The 20,409-nt window shown below is 38.9% G+C and overlaps 2 protein-coding genes across 2 annotated transcripts in view; one reads left to right on the top strand and one right to left on the bottom strand.

Annotated features, from left to right (window-relative positions):
- Window positions 1-4,520, bottom strand: part of NHLRC3 (NHL repeat containing 3) — a 24,784-nt gene extending 20,264 nt beyond the window's left edge. The window contains exons 1-4 of the mRNA XM_007952450.1: window positions 4,437-4,520; window positions 3,943-4,095; window positions 3,530-3,677; window positions 1,005-1,205 (exon numbers count right to left, since the gene is read on the bottom strand). Of these exons, the coding sequence (XP_007950641.1) occupies window positions 1,005-1,205; window positions 3,530-3,677; window positions 3,943-4,095; window positions 4,437-4,520 (586 nt within the window). The remainder of the gene's footprint in view (window positions 1-1,004; window positions 1,206-3,529; window positions 3,678-3,942; window positions 4,096-4,436) is intronic.
- Window positions 4,521-5,814: 1,294 nt separating this feature from the next.
- PROSER1 (proline and serine rich 1) overlaps window positions 5,815-20,409 on the top strand; it is a 56,983-nt gene continuing 42,388 nt past the window's right edge. The window contains exons 1-3 of the mRNA XM_007952446.2: window positions 5,815-5,859; window positions 9,758-9,823; window positions 13,056-13,124. Of these exons, the coding sequence (XP_007950637.1) occupies window positions 5,815-5,859; window positions 9,758-9,823; window positions 13,056-13,124 (180 nt within the window). The remainder of the gene's footprint in view (window positions 5,860-9,757; window positions 9,824-13,055; window positions 13,125-20,409) is intronic.

The following is a 20,409-nucleotide window of genomic DNA, read 5'->3' on the forward strand; positions in this document are numbered from 1 at the left end:
CCTTCCTTCCGAGGAGTGGCTGGTGGGTTTGAACCGCCAGCCGTCTGGTTAGCAGGCAAGTGTCTTAGCCACTATGCTACCAGAGCTCCCGTACCATAGTGATATTCAGATTTCATTCTCTTTATCCAAAGATAATTCAGAGTTAAAGCTCTTCTGGAGGAAAAATATATGGACACATTCACATATGTACCAGGTCTACTCTTTATAGAAATAGACTGAAATCTTTGAGGTATTTAAACATGCATTTTTTGAGCACTGGCTATTTACGCTTTTTTTTGTTGTTGTTGTTCTTCATTATTGTGCTTTAGGTGCAAGTTCACAAAGCACAGTTTGTTTTACATTATAAATTTGACTTATAAACCAAAAAACCAAACTCACTAACATTGAGCGGATTCTGATTCATAACAACCCCCAATGGGTTTCTGAGGCTGTAAATTTTTACAGAAGTAGATCATTCCATGTTCCTTTAGCGGAGCGGCTGGTAGATTTGGACTGCTGACCTTCTGGTTAGCAAGCAAATGCTTAACTCACTACGCCTCCAGAGCTCCTTAAATTCAACTTATAAACTGAAAAAACTAAGCCCAATGCCACTAAGTTGATTCCAATTCATAACGACCCCATTGGGTTTCCAAGGTAGTAAATCTTTACAGAAATAAATCGCCCAGTCTTGCAACCGTGGAGGGGCTGGTGGGCTTAAACCACCAACCTTCTGGTTAGCAGTCAGATGTCTTAGTCACTGTGCTAACAGAGTTCCTTAAATTCAATTTATGTTGTTATTGTTGTTACGTGTCATTGAGTCGGACCGGACTCACAGCAACCCCACCTTGGGTTTCTAAGGCAGTATCACTACTGAAGTAGACTGCCCAACCTTCCTTCCGAGGAGTGGCTGCTGGGTTTGAACCACTAGCCTTCTGGTTAGCAGTCAAATGCCTTAGACACTACGCTACCAGAGCTCCCAAATTCAACTTACAGTAGTCTTAAAATACACAAATTAAGCCATGTACCTTGGGATAGCTTGAACAATCTGTTATTCAATCCTCCATCTCCATCCACAATGTAAATATCTCCTGTGTCCTCAACATATAATTCTGCAGGGTTATCAAACTGCAGGGGATTCAAATCAGTGCCTTTTTTGCCTGGGGTACCCAAGACTTGAACAAGATCACCAAATAAATTGTATTTTTTAACAGTATGACCATAGAATCCTGTAAAGACAGACATCCACAAATATAATCACTGTATAAATATCCATATTATTCAAATAATAAAAGTTTTATAGAATTAAACAGTAATAAATGATTAATAGGCTCAGATAACTAAATATCACATTTAATAAACAATAGAGGTTCTTCTTTAGTTTTAGGCAAATTTGCCCGACTTTAAACGTTAGCTATTCCAAAATAAGTGGACTTCAAATTCAAATAGGCTCATTATACAGAAAGCTAGCGATGTTAACAGATTATTGTTGCATCATTTTCTTCTTGAATTTGAGACCCTATAAGCATTGTGTATAAAAGAAATTCAAGAATAACTCATATTTGAAAACTGTCATTTCAGTCATTTGTATACAGATTACAAATTGCAGTATGTCATGAAAACATTCTCTACAATACAGATGGTTTTCAATTATATCTTCTCCTAATGAAAACAAACTAAAAATTCAACTAAGTTTTCTTTCCTAAGAAGGAAATAATCTTTCCATATCACTAGTATCTTATTTTCTCAGTTACATTAAAATTTTGTTGAGTTAAAATTGTCTCACAAACAAAACCAGAAAGTAGAATACCAACAAATAGGGAAAAACCTTAAGTAGTCTGTGGAAATCAACTTGAAGAAATAGAAGAGCAAATTACTAATTGGTAGGTGTTCAAAAGGCAAATCAGAGAGTCCGAGTTTACATAAAGAGCCTTGGTTGTGCAGAGATTAAGCTCTCGGCTGCTAATGTAAAGGTCGGCAGTTCAAACCTATCAGCCGTTCCATAGGAGAAAGATGTGGCAGTCTGTTCTCCCTAAAGATTGCTGTTGTTGCCGTTGAATCGATTCCAACACATAGTGACCTTATGTACAACAGAATATACCACTGCCCTGCCCTGTGCCATCCTCACAATCCAGCTTTGGAAACCCTATGTGGTAATTCTACTCTGACCCATAGGGTCACTGTATGTTGGAATTGACTTGATGGCAACAGGCATATGATGTGAACTCACTTACGGTAAAATTAGCTTGTATGACAGCTCTATCTTGAAAAATGTATTTATTAATATGCTTCGTTTGGTGGCTTGAGCTAATGTCTGCATAACAGGTAGAACAGTAAAAGAACATATTATTAAAGAAAGAAAACCTCAAAGTTTCCAAAGAATTAGCAAAAGGGATAGAATACCAGTTAAAAAAAAAAAAAAATTTAAATGGCTAATTTGCAGCTATAATTCTATTGGAGGGAATTTATTCTTCGAAAAATGGAAAATAATATAAAAACTGTCTTCAGATCTGTAGGTGGGAAGAAAATCTGTAATGGAAAGAATGATATCATCCATTTCTGTAATTCAGAGAACTAAAAAAAAAAAGGGCATGGTTAGAATAAATTAAGAAGTAAAGGCCTTTAGAAGTAGACTCCACTGGGGGAAAAAAATGTGAAAATGGTCAAATCTCATTACAGTGAGTTCAGAGATAACCTATAGTTTTGGTTTAACGAGAATCTTAACATTTGAAACAGGTTGAAATAAATGGGTCATCAGCTGAGGCTCGAAAATCTTTCGGGTTCTGAGAACAAATGTGATAAAGGCACTACTTACAACAACTGACACCTGGTTAATTTTTTTTTTTAATCTAAATTAGGCAGGAATGAAGAAACATATTCCCTTCGATTGTAAATTTAACTGGGTTAAGGATTATTAGAAATTTTATCTAAGTGATACCATTCCTAAGGTCCTAAGGTAAATGCCAAGCTATCTCTGATACTGCCTTGTGCAAAGTCATGAACACATGTAAACTGCTTTCTCTGCAGACTTTCCCCATAACAGTAAATCAAATTGCGCTTACTTTGCTTTTCAGCATATTCTACTAAAAATATTTGAAGGCACAAAGATTTCAGATATGCTGCAGTTAGTGAGATTTCAGAAATACTGACACCAGTTTCTACAAATCTTTGTACTTTGGGCAATAAAGGAATTTAGAGTTTCTTAGCAAAATGTCTTTTGAAACAGAATTGTAGAAGTAAGGATTCTACTCGTTCATTCAGTTTTAGAGACTACCATTTTAATCTGTGTTCACGGAACGGTTTAGAGTTATTTAATCTGAGAAAAACAACTGATCATTTAAAGCAGAGAAGTTCTTTGACAAACAGAGAAAAACTAACTATTGCCTTCTTTTTAAACCTCTTGATTCTGTAGAGGGCAAAATAAAGATTTTTGGAAACAAGTGATTTCATGAATCATTGGAGAAATTAAGATTAGATATAGCAACTCTAATTTAAAACATGGGCAAAGATGTGATTTTTAGCAACATAATGGAGTAAATATTACGACACATACCACTTCCTACATCCGTGATCCAGACAGATTGTTCATGTGATGTACTGGCTGCAAACATACCATGTGGTGTGTCAACTGTATAATTCCAGGCTCGTAGGAAATATCCGTCCTCTGTGAATACTAATACCTTTGAGATGTTATCCCCTCTCTGAAGGTATACAAGAGTAACTGCTTAGGATCAATTTTAAATAAAAGTTATCTTTATTTTGGCATAGAGAAAGAAAAAAATTAAAGGTTAATACATAATTTTAGTAACTTGATAAAAACAAACCTCAAAACCTAAAAGTATCACATTTAAAAAATGATTCTGTGAAGACAAATTCTACAACTTGCATAATACAAACATATGGCTCCATGAGGAAGACTGTGTTCTTTGTGTTCGTAATTGAAAGAAAAACCTCATTTTTACTTACTTGTGCTACATAAACCAAGCCGTTGAGGGAATCAACTGCAACACAAAATGTTGTTCCAGTAAAATATTCTGAATACTTAGGCCAACCCACATCCAGTCGGTACAAAGTATTCTCAGTTGTCCAGGAAATTTGAAACACAAAGTTTCTTAAAATCTTAAATAACAAACAAAATTAGGATTCAGTTTCTAGATTAAAAAAGAATACGACGACGACTTATTTTTACGCATGCTTTGACAGATTTGCTGGGCTGTAAATCATTTCAAGGAAACGGGCTCATATGTTTAAAGATTAAAACTACCACAACACAGGTCTTAAAAAATTTAGGGATGCCGTGCGAATGGAGGAAAAAGAGGAAGAACATGATGATATACCATACACGAACTTTCTAACTCTAAACGACAAGGTCCCGCTATCTCCAGCCCACTCCTCACATCCCATGACGTATCGTCACTTCCCAACAGTGCCGTCCTCACAACCCAACAGACGCAACTCACCGGAAAGTCACAAAAACATGAATGAAAAATCAGCAGCGCCAGAAAGCAGCCGGCGCCAGTCGCGCAAACCCAGAATTTCGCCATGAGGAGACGAGAAACAGGGCAGGCCCGCGGCGAGAGCGCGGCCAGGAAGTCTCAAACTCCGGCCGAAGTCCCGATCTCCAATATCCGCTCCTTGGAGATGCTACGAATAGAGCATAGACCGAGGCGAAAGAAAGTCCGAGAAAACCGGTTCAGAACTCCGGCGCATTTCCGGATACCGCCCCAAGTCAGGCGCCTCAGGCTGACACCGTGACCACCCTTCCCCACCCCTAGGGGCGGTCTACAGCTTGGACTTCTTTCACTCAATGTGAGAGCACTCTCAGATATGCCTTAGCCACTCGCCATTCATCGTTTTTAATTCAGTTCAACAATCAAAACAAACGCACATGTAAATCTGAGGCATAAGGCGAGTCGTAACTCAAAAATGACTACCGGGATCTAAGAAAGAATTAAGCCGTGCCGATTCCGAGGGTTCCTGGCACCCGCTGTGGACGCCTATGTTCCCACACTAGGACCCCCTCCATGGGCTTTCAGGAATGAGCGGCTCAAGCTGGCGGCGCAGAGTTGAGTTAGTCGGGCGCGACGAGTGTCGTAGAAGGCCCCCATGACCGGGTGGGGGTTATAGGGGTGCCCTGGCAGGGCGCCTGACTGTATTGTTGCTGCGGTCTTCGGGAGTCCCCCTAGCCCAGGCCGTGCCCCCCTAAGCCCGGCTCCCGGTTCTCTTCGGCCGCCGGCCCGCTCCCGGAAGCCGCGGCAGCTGGTAACAAAGAGCCCGCCGGGCCACAGCTGCCTAGGCTACGGGACCGAGGAGTCGCCTGAGCGGCTGGGGGTTAACCTTGACAGGCCATGAGTCGGGGCTCTCGGAGGTGAGGGGCGCGGCCCAGACGCAGGTGCGAACCTAGAGGCTGGTGCCTTCTTCCTTCCGGGCGCGGGTGCCGCATCTTTCCCGGCCGCTCCACCCGGGAGGGAGGCTTCACAACCTTTCCCCGGTGGCGCCTCGCTTTCACCTGCAGGGACCGAAGCTCAGAACCCCCAGGGTTCTCTGCGGACTCTGAGAAGACCCAGCTCTAGTTCCAGGTGCCCTGAAGCTTTGTGTAAGAAATTGAAGAAGCCCGAAGCGAGTGGTTTTTGTTCTAATAAAAACTTTTTCCAAGTCTTTGTTTTCAGCCGTTTCTGCGGAGTTTGCAGTGTCCCTTACGTCTTCCCATCCTTTCACCCTCTGAAATCCTTTTTCTCCTCAACTATAAATATTTTTACAGTCAACGGAGCAGACTGAGAATGAACGTTTTGTAATTGAAAGTATAACTGTTAAAACCACGTCGAAATAACAGTCAAGATGGACAAAAAGTCCTTTGAAACGGTGCTGGATGAAATTAGAAAGGTATTTACACTTGATTCCTTAAATTATTCTAAGAGTTAACGAAGTTTTGTGCTTTCTTATTTTTTAGGTATTCTCTGTAGATTGCACGAAATGAGAGTCCTAGAATTGCAAAATCAGTTTGAATTTGGACAAGTAGTGTAGGAGTTTGTATCTTGATACTTTTCATGATACAAATAGAAACAAAACTATGTTGACGCTTAAATGTCTTAAAATAAGTGCAGTATCGCGGAAATTATAGTCAGATAGTCCTCGGTTCTGAAGCCTGCTCTGCAAATCCTTAACAGCACTGTGTTTTTGATTAAGTCATTTAATATTTTGAGCTTTGTACCTCATCTGTCATACAATAGTGATTGAAAATTAGAGAAAATATGTATAAAAAGTTTCTTAAATGGTAATCTTGATTATGGCATAGATTTTTCTATTTGTTACCTGGGCCGAAGAAAATTGTATCCTAAGAAAGTGGCTTAAGTTTAAAGTCACGTTCCTAGGAATATCTCAATAATTTGAATTTCAACCGCCCTCTCCTCCAGCTTTCCAAGGGTTTGCTGCTTTCTGAGGTAATTATATGTAACCTACCTTACAAAGGAGCTCTGGTAGCATAGTGCCTAAGGCACTTGACTGCTCACCAGAAGGCTGGCGGTTCAAACCCACCAGCCACTCCTCGGAAGGAAGGTTGAGCAGTCCTACTTCGGTAGTGATACTGCCTCGGAAACCCAAGGAGGGGTCGCTATGAGTCGGGGCCGATTCCGTGGCAAACAACAACAACCTTACAAAAGGGAGGGAGCTCTGGTACCGTAGTGCCTAAGGCACTTGACTGCTAACCAGAGGCTGGCGGTTCAAACCCACCAGCCACTCTTCGGAAGGAAGATGGGGCAATCTACTTCCGTAGTGATACCCCCTCGGAAACCCAAGGAGGGGTCGCTATGAGTCGGGTCTGACTCCAAAGCACATAACAACAACCTTACAAAAGGAGCCAGACAGCTTCTTTTCTTTTGCTACTTTCAAGATGTAAAATAATTTTTGAATTGTAGCATTGTACCAGTCTCTGAAGTGCAAAAATAAGAGGTTACCTATTTAGAGGAGAAGCTATACAACAGTTATGAACTCAAGGTGCTTTGATTAGGCCTCCAGGCAATTTTTGATTCACGGATCTTTAAGACCCTTGATGTACAGGGAAGGAATTGTTACAGTGTCCTCTGTTGCTTATTTATTTCAACTTGTGAAGTTATTTCTAAAATTGTGTCTGAATTTGCTGTTTTCTTTATTGTTTATAAAGCTTTCTTTTATAAATCTGTTTTTCATCCTTTATAGAGCTTTCTTTCCCCAAATTTGTGTGTTAGGTTAAATTCATGTACTTGATAGAGTGATTCTCCTTTGAACAAAATTTTTGCTTTCACGAACCCAACTGGTTGAATTACGATAGGCAGTAAAATGTCAATTTGGTAACAAGTTAGAATTTGCCACACATTGTTCATAAACTGATTTTTAACTATTATATATGATAAAAAAAAAATTTGTGGGTTAAGATAGATCAGTAGATTGCTACTTTTGGAAGGTACAGAGTGTTTGCTTATTCTCTTATAAGTATTGTGAAAATATATAAATATTAACAAAGGGAATAGGAAATGTTCCAGAGATGAAAATGCTGTTCACATTATATGGCAAAGTAAGTCTTTATTTCTGTTGTGCAATCAAATTATGTCCTTTGCTCTCTATGCCCAATGATTAGATGCATCAACATTCTTTGTTAAAAATAGAATGAAAATATAGGCATATCAAAATATGGGGATTACTGTTGGTTTGAAAAAAAAATGGCTCCGAGACTTTGTAAATTGGGACAGTTTAAACCAGGTATTACCTCTTCTTGAGTGTCAGCGTAGGTTGGGAGGTAATACTGGGGCTGTCATTCATAACTGGCAGATTTAAAACAGAGGCACATAGAAGATACTAAGAAAATAGAAAACTGGTGGGAGGAAGAAAGGAGGGGTAAAATCTGTGTTAAATTTGCTTTGCAAAAAAGGAAGTAATAATAATAGCCATTAATCTTTTCTCCATCATTGTTTGATTTGATCCTCTAAAACCTCGGTGAAGTAGATACTGTTTGCTTCATTTTACAGATGGCATGGGAGCTCTGGTAGCATAGTGCCTAAGGCACTTGACTGCTAACCGGAAGGCTAGCAGTTCAAACCCACCAGCCACTCCTTGGAAGGAAGATGGGGCAATCTACTTCCATAGTGATACTGCCTCGGAAACCCAAGGAGGGGTTGGTATGAGTTTGGTCCGACTTGATGGCACATAACATAACAACAACAACAGATGGCATACCTAGTCTCTGCTCGAGGTTACTCAGCTGGTGAGAGTCCAGTTTTCAAGCCCAGGCATTCGGACTCCAGAGCTTAATGCTGCTGTGCCTGGGGAACAGCTAAGCCTCTCAGGCATTGATGAGAGCATTGGATCGGGACTTGGGGGGAGGTCACCATGGTCTAGGATTTGTCCTAGAAACTTGCTTTTGACTTGTGTCCAACATAGTCAAACTCCCAAGAGTACATTATCTAGAATGATACTATTATTTTCCATTTTCAGTGACATATGAACTACTGAGCACCCTAAATGTTTCAGTTGACTGGTCATAGATTTTCTTCTTGCAGGACAATAGGTGTGGATAGTACAACTATTAAAATTATTTTATAGTAAAAGCAAAGGGATTAGTTGTTTTTAATTGTTAAAAAAAAAAAAAAAACGCTGCCATCAAGTTTATTCTGACTCATAGCAACCCCCGTTGGGTTTCTGCAGTGGTCAGTCTTTTACAGAAGTAGATTGCCACATCTTCCTTCCATGGAGCAGCTGGTGGGTTTGAACTGACAGCCTGCTGGTTAGCAGTCATACGCCTTAGGCTCTGCACCACCAGAGCTCCTTTTTTATTATTAGTGGCTACCAACTTTATCATAGCCTGGTGTATTCATCTGTAAGCTCAGCACATACCTGCATGTATGATTTCAGTCAGCTCTGCCTAGTGCAGGGTTAAGTCTTCCAACTGCTCTCTCAACTTCTAAGTGATCGATAGATTCCATATGAGGAAAGGAGCCAACATTGACTGAATATCTATTGTGTGCCAATTCTAATGTTAAATACTTTAATCCTCACAGTAACTCTTTGAGGTAGGTGGCAAATGGTGTTCCCTTTTACACTCTCATGGTAATTAAAATATTTCAAAGGGCATGGTCTCAGTGAAAGGTATGGGGGGTGAATTTAGAGCCCTTGGGTTCTCATATCTCTGTAGAAGCACTAGAGCCTCTACTCCAAACCAAACCCTTGCCGTAGAGTTGATTCTGACTTATAATGATCCTGTAGGACAGAGGAGAACTGCTCCAAAGCATTCAAGGCTGTCAATCTTTATAGAAGCAAACTGCGTCATCTTTCTCCTGCAGAGTAGCTTGTGGGTTCAAACCACTTTTCTTTCTTTTAGCAGCCCAGAACTTAACAACTGCACTTAGCGCATAATAGATGCTCAATAAATAATTGTCTGACGAATGAGTATTATCAGATACATATCAAAAATCCCAGTTTGGTTGAGTGTGTGATGTTTTGAAAATCTTTCCTTATAAGAACTGTAAATGTAATTTCTAGTAATATAGAATCTTATCTATTATAACTTTATTTCCTATCTTTATGAGGAGTCAGTAGATAGGCCCAGAAGGTCTTCCTGCTCTCACCATATTTCCATTACAATATGGAATCTGTAGGGGTAGAATATCCTGTCACCACATTGACCTTTTCTGCCTCTGGGGACCATGGCTGAGGGAAGTCTGCCATTCTTTTTACTGTGCTTAAGCAGTTTTGATATCGGCATATTACTGTTCTGTTTACATACATTAATATTGTTTTTTGTGTTTTTTAGGCTGTTTTGACAGAGTACAAATTAAAAGCAATTGAGTATGTGCATGGATACTTCTCTAGTGAACAGGTATTTCTCATCATTTGTTTAAGCAAAAGCCTTCTTTTTACACCAGTGTTCTGCTTAATATGTTTCCCTGCTGGTGACATTCAGAATTGTTTTCGTTTTGTTGGTGTATTAATTCAGGAACTTTAAAAGCTTTCCATTTTAGCAGAAAACTTTATAAATTCAGGCATATTTTATACCCACTGGCACTATACTATGATACGCTAACATAATTTTAAAATACAGTATCTCTTTATTAAAAAAAAGTTCAAAGTATTTATCATTTTAAGAAATTTTATATTTTTGGTGATCAAATTACCAAATGTGTACAATATTTATAACACAGCAATTACAAAATTTGCTACATAATATAAAAGTAGAAGTCTAATGTTTTTAAGCATGGTAGTTTATTGAAAACTCTTACCTATTGTAGGGAGAGTTTGCTAATTTAAATAGTCCTGGTGGCACAGTAGTTAAGCACTCAGCTGCTAATCAAAAGATTGGGTATTCAAACCCAGCAGCTGCTCTGGAAGAGAAGATGAGGCAGCCTGCTTCCATAAAGATTACAGCCTTGGAAACCCTATGGGGTAGTTCTACTCTGTCCTATAGGGTCACTGAGTCAGAATCAACTTGAGGGCAGAGGGTTGGCTAAGTTAAAAAATATATGTGTGTGTGTGTGTATATATATATGTGTGTGTGTGTGTGTATACACACATATATACATGTTAGGGGTTGAGGGAAAACAGGACTTCTAAGGGCCACTTGGAAAATACTTGGTAGAGAAATCAGGCAGAAGTTGAAATGTGAATCTGGAGAACAGTTTTTTGGGAAAGGGTGGACAGTGGATGAATGTATAGATTGAGCTAATAAATGCGCCGAGTTTTCTATTTCTCAAGAACTTCAAAACTTGAAAGCTTGAATAACTTTAAGCCTTAATAGTTATACTTGCTAAATTCCTAAAAGCTAATGATGATTTCACTTGTTGCTACCTGCTTAATAAGTGCTTTTTAGCAGTTCTGGAGTCTGGTGGTGCAATGGTTAAGGCATTCAGCTGCCAACCAAAAGTTTGGCATTCTGAACCCGACCCCATCAGCTGCTGTGTGGGAGAAAGATGAGGCAGTTTCCTTCTGTAAAGATGTGCAGCCTTGGAAGCCCTACTCTGTCCTCTAGGGTTGCTGTGAGTCAGAATTGACTTGATGGCAGTGGGTTTGGTTTGGTTAGAGCTCTTCCATTACCTTTCAAAATACCTTATACCTTTTAAAATATTTAAATGTTATTTTGTAAAAATTTATAATTGTCCATTGGTAACACCTTTTATTTTGTTTAATTTCTGAGAAACTTTTTTTCTTTGTGGTTATTCCACTGTGCTAAAGTCTTTGAAAACTATATTAAAACCACTTTCTAAGTATGACATTTTAAGACTTTCTCTTGAAGATTTTCTTTCCTATATAGGATAGGATAGTTTGTAAAATTTTGTGGTTGGTAGCATTTATTATACAGTAAAATCATTATTCTCATAAAGATAAGGACATATAAAAGCCCACTGCCATTGAGTCTAAGCTGATTCACAGCAACTCTATAGGACACAGTAGAACTGCCCCATAAGGTATCCAAGGCTGTAAATCTTGAAGGAGGCAGACTGCCTCATCTTTCTCTCACGGAGCAGCTGGTGAGTTCAAACCGCCAGCCTTTTTCAGTTAGCAGCAGAATGATCTAACCCCTATGCCATGAGAGTTCCTTACTGTTATCGAATAAACTAAAAAGTATATATAATAGTTGTTTGTTACTTACACGTCTGTGTATAAGGAATAAAAAGTATGTTACTTGTCTTCACATACCAATCTATTTTCTACCATTAACTATGCTTTGTAGAATAATTGAAACCATAACACATATTTAGGAATACACAGTAAAATAATTAATTAACCCAGGTTCCTCTTGACCCTTTTTGTTCTGGACTGCCCTTAGAGGCAGTGCACCAGGGCAGCAGTAGCCATGCAGAGAGCTGGGTGGTGTAATCTTGGTGCTCTGGCTCCCTCTTTGTGCTCACTCATTTGTTTGATGTTCTGCAGTGGTGGGAGCCTTGTGAGAACCTGCTTATCTGTGGTCTCAACATGAGGCACCTTTTAGAAGCTGCTGGATTTACTTATGATGATTCTTAACATTTTTAAGGAGTAGGTCTGTGATAGGAATGTATTATGCCCTCCAGATTCGAGGAAAAGGCTAGAATTGGTAGACATACACTAAAACCATACCATTGAACAAGCTTTGTAATTGATTAAAATACGTAACTCTTCATCAGTGTTTTTAACTTTCCTGTTTATAATACAGGCAGCCCTTGAGTTATGAATGTTGTGTTGTTGTTATGTGCCATCGAGCTGGACCCAACTTATAGCTACCCCTCCTTGGGTTTCTGAGGCAGTATCACTACGGGAGTAGATTGCCCTATCTTCCTTCCGAGGAGTGGCTGGCGGGTTTGAACTGCCAGCCTTCTGGTTAACAGTCAAGTGCCTAGGCATTATGCTACCAGAGCTCCCTGAATGTACCATAGACAACTCTAACTTGCCCTTTAATGTTATGTAACTTTGCCCTCATTCTGAAACGATTGAACCAACCCCTACCCATACTGAAAAAAATCTTCAGTCACAGTTCACCTTCACTTGCTGCACGTGCAGCTTTTAAATTATTGAAAAGCTTTGAGCCTTTTCTTCCATTAAAGTAAAGTAAGAACCATATGTACTTGCCCCAGCTTACATACAGATTCTTTAAAGAGACAGGAATGGATCTCATTCATAATACCAGAGACTGCCTGTATTTGTTTTTATTCCTGAGCTGACATTTTATCCATATTCTATTTTTCCAACCTTCCTTTTCTTATTAGAATGTACTTTTTCCTCTATGTTACACTTGCTTGTCTTTCCAAATGAGTGCTGTCCAACAGAACTTCCTGTGATAATAGGAATGTTCTCTCTGTACTGTCCTTTATGCTAGCTGGCTGGCACATGTAGCAATTGAGCACATAAATTGTGGCTTTTGACATTCAAGAACTGAACTTTTTATTTTATTTAATTTTAATTGATTTAAATTTAAGTTGCCACATGTAGCTACTCAATTAGATGGTACAGGCTATGCTCTGGCAGTGCTCCCATCTGAGCCCAGGTTGCACATTTTGAATAATAATTTAAAGTCCAGAAATAAATCTTTTGGAATGTTTGCAAAAAATGTCATTAGAGCTAAATGAGTTCTTTGCTTTCAGGTGGTTGATTTACTGAGATATTTTTCCTGGGCAGAGCCTCAGTTGAAAGCGATGAAAGCATTACAACATGTAAGTAATTTATTTTCACTTAGAATGTAAAATTTTAGTCTTTTGAATTCTCCTAGTTTTCCATAATTAATCTCAACTTGTAATTTACTTGCATTAGAAAAGATGACCCTAAGTTTTATTATCGTTTGATTGTTCAAAATTTCTTGTTTTTATTGTTAGGTGCCATTGATTCGGTTCTAACTTGCAACCCTATATACAACAGAACAAAATACTGCCCAGTCCTGCACCATCCTCACAATCCTTCATATGCTTGAGCCCATTGTTGCAGCCACTGTGTCATTCCATCTCATTGAGGATCTTCCCCTTTTTCACTGACCCTCTACTTTATCAAGCATGATGTCCTTCTCCAGGGACTGGTCCCTCCTGATAACATGTCCAAACTACATGAGAAGAAGTCTTGGCATTTTCACTTCTGAGGAACATTCTGGCTGTACTTCTTCTAAGACATATCTCTTCATTTTTCTGGCAGTCCATGGTATATCCAATATTCTTTCACCAACACTGTAATTCAAATGTATTAATTCTTCTCTGGTCTTCCTTATTCACTGTCTTGCTTTTACATGTGTTGGCAGTTCAAAATCCATAGCTTGCGTTAGGCAAAAAAAAAATACTGCCATCAAGTTGGATCCGACTCATAGCGATCCTTCCTTGGGTTTCTGAGGCAGTATCACTACAGAAGTAGATTGCCCATCCTTCCTTCTGAGGAGTGGCTGGTGGGTTTGAATTTCCAGCCTTCTGGTTAGCAGTCTAATGCCTTAGGCACTGTGCCACCAGAGCTCCCGTACACTCACTGCCATCAAGTTGATTTGACCCATAGCATCCCTTCTTGGGTTTCCGAGGCAGGATCACTACAGAAATTGATTGCCCAATCTTCCTTCTGAGGAGTGAAGAGTAGGAAGATGGATTTGTACTTAAATTCTTTAGACTAACAGTGTTCAAGTGAAGTTAATAATGGAAATGTTTTATTTCTGCACTGTCCAATATGGTAGCTACTAGCCACGTGTGGCTATTGAGCACTTAAAATATGACTGTTGCGACTGAGGAACTGAATTTTAAATATTACCTGATTTTAATTAATTTAAATGGTGCATATTAATATATTAGACCAGCCACTCTAGAGCTTAGATCACCAGGGATGTCTAGATCAAGCAGGAACATCTGGCTATATGTAAAGATTTTCCAGGAGTATCAGGCATAGATAGCTTTAACGGAATCAATTTACAGACCCTTAACTTTCTAAACTGAGTTGCCTATGGCTGGATCTATTAGTGTTTCTTTTCTGTTTTAACTTTAACAATTGCTTTTTTCCTCCTTCCTACTGAGACAGGCTTATCTCACCCATCCCCTGGAGGTGAAAATCTTCCCTCTGCTACCAAGGAGGCAAAACATGGCTCCTGAATTAGAGGGCAAAGCAAGGAGAGTTTCTGTAAGAAGTATTGGTGGTGGGCCTTAGCTTATGTTACCCGGGCAACAAATAAATACATGACAAAGCTCCAAGTGTACTGCCTGCTACCTAAGAATTAAGATTGATAGGTGATAGGGTATCACTGGGACAATTTAATACATTTATTTGGATTAAATTAAGTCTGACTTTTTCTGAAAAAGTAACTCTGATATGACTGTTTTAATGTGCCTTTGCCAATATCAAAGATTACATAATGGATATTTCTATAAATTAAGTGCGCTAAACCCATTCAATCTGTATGCTGAACAAATAATCCAAGAAGCTGGGCTGTGTGAAATAGAACATGGCATCAGGATTGGAGGAAGACTCATTAACAACCTGTGATATGCAGATGACATAGCTTTGCTTGCTTAAGGTGAGGGTGACTTGAAGCATTTACTGATGAAGATTAAAGATTAAAGACTTCAGTCTGTGGTATGGGTTACATCTCAACATAAAGAAAATGAAAATCCTCACAACTGAACCAATAAGCAGCATCACAATAAATGGAGAGAAGATTGAAGTTGTTAAAGATTTCATATTACTTGGTTCCACAATCAAAACCAGTAGAAGCATCAGTTAAGACATCAGATGACGTATTGCACTGGGCATATCTGCTGCAAAGACCTCTTTCAAGTGCTGAAGAGCAAATATGTCTCTTTGAAGACTAAGGTGTGCCTAACCCAAAGCATGGTATTTTCAGTCACTTCATATGCATGTGAGAGCTGGACAGTGAACAAGAAAGACTAAAGAAGAGTTGATGCTTTTGAGTTGTGGTGCTGGCTAAGAATACTGAGAGTACCATGGACTGCCAAAAGAATGAACAAATCTGTCCTGGATGAAGTGCATCTAGAATGCTTCTTGGAAGTAAGAATGACCAGACTTTGTCTCACTTACTTTGATCATGTTGTCAGAAGGGACCATTCCCTAGAGAAGGATATCATGCTTGGTAAAGTGGAGGTTCAGCAAAAAAGGGAAGGCCCTCAATGAGATGGATTGACACAATGGCCACAATGATGGGCTCAGGTATAGCAAGGATGGTGAGGCTGGCACAGGGCCGGGCAGTGTTTCGTTCCATAAGGTTGCTATGAGTTGGAGCCAACTTGACAGCACCTAACAATAACAATAACAGCAAGGTTTTTACAGATATATAAATACATAAGCTTATACACCTACTCTTCACTTATCAACTATCTCATTATCTGATATTTTTCATTTAAAAGAATAGTAAAAATTCTGTCCAACTATTTTAGTCATTAATGACATATGTCTAGTAGTAATGAACACTGAGGTGCAAGATGAGACTAAGACTGGCCGTTGTGATTAAGGTTGTGTGCCAACTTGGATAGGCCATGGTTCTGAGTGGTTTGGCAGTTGTCTTAGTTTTCTAGTGCTGGTATAACAAAAATACCACAGGTGGATGGCTTTAACAAACAAATTTATTCTCTTACAGTTCAGGAGGCAAAATGTAAAAATTCAGAGTGTCAGCTCTAATGGTTGGGTGAAGGCCCCTCAGCTGTGGACTTCAGCTCTGCCTGTTGTTCCAGGCCCACAGCATCCTCTAAGTCAGGCAGCTGCTGGCTGCTGAGGATGATGAACCCATGATCAGCAGATAAAATGGTATAATCCCAAGATCAACAGACAATGTAGCAGGCCATTGGTTCAGGTCCTGGAACTAGAGGTAAAGACTTGGGCAAACACAGGATCCAAAATATGCCAAAAGCTAGAGACCTTTCCCAAAGCTTCGTCATATATGCTGGAAGAATGCTGTATCGCAAAGGCAGCTCCCTTTCAACAAATAAGGAGTTTACAGCAGATTCCACCATGGAGGTACTTACAGTCTTATCATGGGTAATAACTATATCCACATGCTAAACCACTCAAACCCATGGCCCAGGCAGGTTAACACAGAACCTTAACTACCACAGCAGTGATGTTATTTGGCACTTGTGTGGTGATGTAGTCATCCTCTATGTTTGCATAACAGTGATTTTCACAGAATGACCTGGTCTTTGTAACCTAACCATATTGATAAATGAGGAGTAGATGTATAAAGAAAATTGATCTTTTGAGAGTATTTAAACTTCTGATAAAATGTTTAGATGGCAATTTAAAAAAGGGCAAAGTACTTTGTAGAACATGAAGAAAGTGTTAGAAAACCACTTCTCTAAATTTTAGGAATTTATTGGGTGTTGATTCTAATCAGTGTGACTCCTTATATGACTTTGGTTTTGAATTTTCCTCACTGTTAATATAAATCTATAAATTACCCAAATCTTCAAGATGCTCTTCAGAAATAAAGTGTCCTAGTCAAATAAAATAAGTGACATTACACACAATTTTTTTTTCCTCAATGAGGTAATCTTTTTTTTTTTGTCAATAGATCTATCAGACAACGTTTGCCAGATCAACTTTTTATAGGTGTATGACTTACCAACATCAGTTATATTAGTTGGCTGCATACCCCTACCAGTAATCAATGCAATTTTTCTATCACCGTTACCCTAACCTATTCTCCCTCACTCCCACCCATTAACAGCTGATAAACCTGGGTCTCTAAACAGTTGCACTTTTATTTTTTCTTTCTTTCTTTTTTTTTAAATATATAGAAGTGAGCTTACACAGTATTTGTCCTGTAACTGACGTATTTCACTCAGCATGGCATACTGCCTGAGGCATTTGACTGCTAACCAGAAAGCTGGTGGTTCAAACCCACCAGCCACTCCCTGGAAGGAAGATTGGGCAATCCACTTCTGTAGTGATACCACCTCGGAAACCCAAGGAGGGGTCGCTATGAGTCAGATCTGGCTTGATGGCAGTGAGTTTTTCTTTTTTCTTTTTTTTTTTTTTTTTACATGTCTTCTAGCTCCATCATCAACAGGTTTTGATTTTACAATGCTAGTTAGAAGTGTTCCCCAGTCAGACATATTCTCCATTCCCATAATACGTTCAGGTAAAAGGGATTTAATCACTTCCCGTGAAGTTTGTTCAAATATATTAATTTTCATCCATACTTTTATCATAATGCTCAAACTATTATAGAGAGCCACAGTGACCTTGACATATGACCCTACAATAGTTCATAGCAAAGAAACTTCTTTAACCCAGCTTTTTCCTAGTTCACATGACTGTTGTGTTGTTGTTAGGTGCCTTCAAGTCATCTCCAACTTAAAACAACACTGTGTACAACAGAACAAAACACTGTCCAGTCCTGCGCCATCCTCATAGTTGTTGCCACGCTTGAACCTACCTTGGAGCCACTGTGTCGGTCTGTCTCATTGAGGGATTTCCCCATTTTTGCTTACCTACTATACCAAGGGTGCCATCGTTCTTCAGGGACTAGTCTCTTCTGACAACATGACCAAAGTATGTAAGACAAAGTCTGGCCATTCTCACTTCCAAGGAGCATCTGGCTATACATTCTCACTTCTGTCTTCTTCCAAGACAGATTTGTTAGTTCTTTTGATGGTCTGTGGTATTTTCAATATTCTTTATCAACACCACAATTCAAATGCATCAATTCTTCCTCAGTCTTCCTTATTCATTGTCCAGTTTTCACATGCATATGAGGTGATTAAAAATACCATGCTTTAGGTCAAGTGCACCTTAATCTTCAAAGTGACATTTTTTGCTCTTTAACACTTTGAAGAGGTCTTTTCTGACAGATTTTTCCAGCGCAATACATCTCCTGATTTCTTGACTGCTGCTTCCATGAGTGTTGATTGTGAAACCATGTAAAATGAAATCCCTGACAACTTCAATCTTTTCTCCATTTGTCATGATGCTGTTTATTGGTCCAGTTGTGAGAAATGTTTTTTTATATTGAGGTATAATCCATATTGAAGGCTGTAGTCTTTACTCTTCATCAGTAAGTACTTCAAGTCATCTTCATTCAGCAAGCAAGGTTCTTGTGTCATTTACATATCACTGATTGTTAATGAATGTTCCTCCAATCCTGATGCTGCATTCTTCATATAATCCACTGTCTTGGATTATTTGCTTAGCATACCCTTTGAATAAGTACGATGAAAGCATACAACCCTTATTCACACCTTTCTGGATTGGAAACCACATAGTATCCCCTTGTTCTGTTTAAACAACTGTGCATGAGCACACTGTTCTGGAATTGCCATTCTTTGCAATGTCATCCATAATTCGTTGTGATCCACACAGTCGAATGCCTATGTATTGTCGATAAAATACAGGTAAACATCTTTTTGGTATTCTTTGCTTTCAGACAAGATCCATCTGACATCAGCAATAATATCCCTCATTCCACACATTCTTCTGTATCCAGTTTGAATTGCTGGTAGTTCCCTGCCCCTGTACTGCTGCAAGTTTGAGTTATCTTTAGCAAGATTTTACTTGCGTCTGATATTAATGATATTGTTTGATAATTTCTTCATTCTCTTGGATTACTTTTCTTTGGAATGGGCACAAATATTGATCTCTTCTAGTCGGTTGCCAGGTAGCTATCTTCCTTATTTCTTGGTATAAATGAATGACCATATTTCTTGGCGTAAATGAATGAATACCTCTAGCGCCACATCCATTTGTTGACACATCTCAGTGTGAATTCTGTCAATTTCTAGAGCCTTGTTTTTCACCAGTTCCTTCAGTGCAGCTTAGATTTATTCCTTCAGTATCACAGGTTCTGGATCATACGGTACCTTCTGAAATGGTTAAACATCAACCACTTCTTTTTATTGTAGTCATTCTGTGTATTTCTTCCATCTTCTATTGATGCTTCCTGTATCATTCAATATTTTACCCATAGAATCCTTCAGTATTGCAACTCAGGGCTTGAATTTTTTCTTCAGTTCTTTCAGCTTGAGAAATGCCAAGAGTGTTTTTCCTTTTTAGTTTTCTAATTCCATGTCTTTGCACATTTCATTATAATAGTTTGTTTTCTCGAAGTGCCCTTTGAAATATTCTGTTCAGGTCCTTTATTTCATAATTTCTTCCTTTTGCTTTAGCTAACTCTCCATTTAAGAGCAAGTTTCAAAGTCTCTCATGACATCCATTTTGATCTTTTCTTCCTTTCCTGTGTTTTTAATGACCTGTTGCTTTCTTGTTTTATGATGATGATTTTTGTTTTACAATGTTCTTGATGTTATCCTTTAAGTCATCTGGTTTGGTCATTGGTGTTCGATGTGTGAAATCTGTTCTTCAGATAGTCTCTAAATTTAGGTGGTATATAATCAAGATTGTGTTTTGGCTCTTGTAGACTTCAGCTTCAGCTTGAACTTACATATGAGTAGTTGATGGTCTGTTCCACAGTCAACTGCTAGCCTTGTTCTGACTGATGATATTTTGCTTTTCCATCTCCTCTTTCCGTAGATATATTTGACTTGAGTCCTGTGTATTCCATCTGGCATGGTCCATGCATCTGGTTATCATTGATGTTATTGAAAAAAGGTGTTGGCTGTGAATAAATTGTTGGTCTTAGAAAATTCTATCATGTAGTCTCTGGTGTAATTTTTTTCACCAAGGCGCACACACACGTATACACATGTAAATACAAAAGAGTGCTGATCACGAGTGACTAAAGTGACAAAATAACAACTGGGATCTTAAAAGCTTGCAATGGCCATTTGGATGCAACAATGGGTCTCCTCATCCAGAGCAAAGAAGAATGAAGATAACCAAAGAAGAATGGTACATCAAGCAACTGGTATACCATGCAATCCTCAGCCTGTATGACTCTGAGACCGGAAGAACTTGATGGTGCCCATCTACCACTGTCAACCACTCGGAGGAGGATCTATGTGGGAAATCCTGGATAGAGTGTGAGAACAATGTGGAGCATAACTCAAAATCATAAAAAAAAAAAAAAAAAAA

Source organism: Orycteropus afer, unplaced genomic scaffold, assembly GCF_000298275.1.
Source record: "Orycteropus afer afer isolate SDZICR_OR568_19922 unplaced genomic scaffold, OryAfe1.0 scaffold00338, whole genome shotgun sequence".
Lineage (NCBI taxonomy): Eukaryota > Metazoa > Chordata > Mammalia > Tubulidentata > Orycteropodidae > Orycteropus > Orycteropus afer.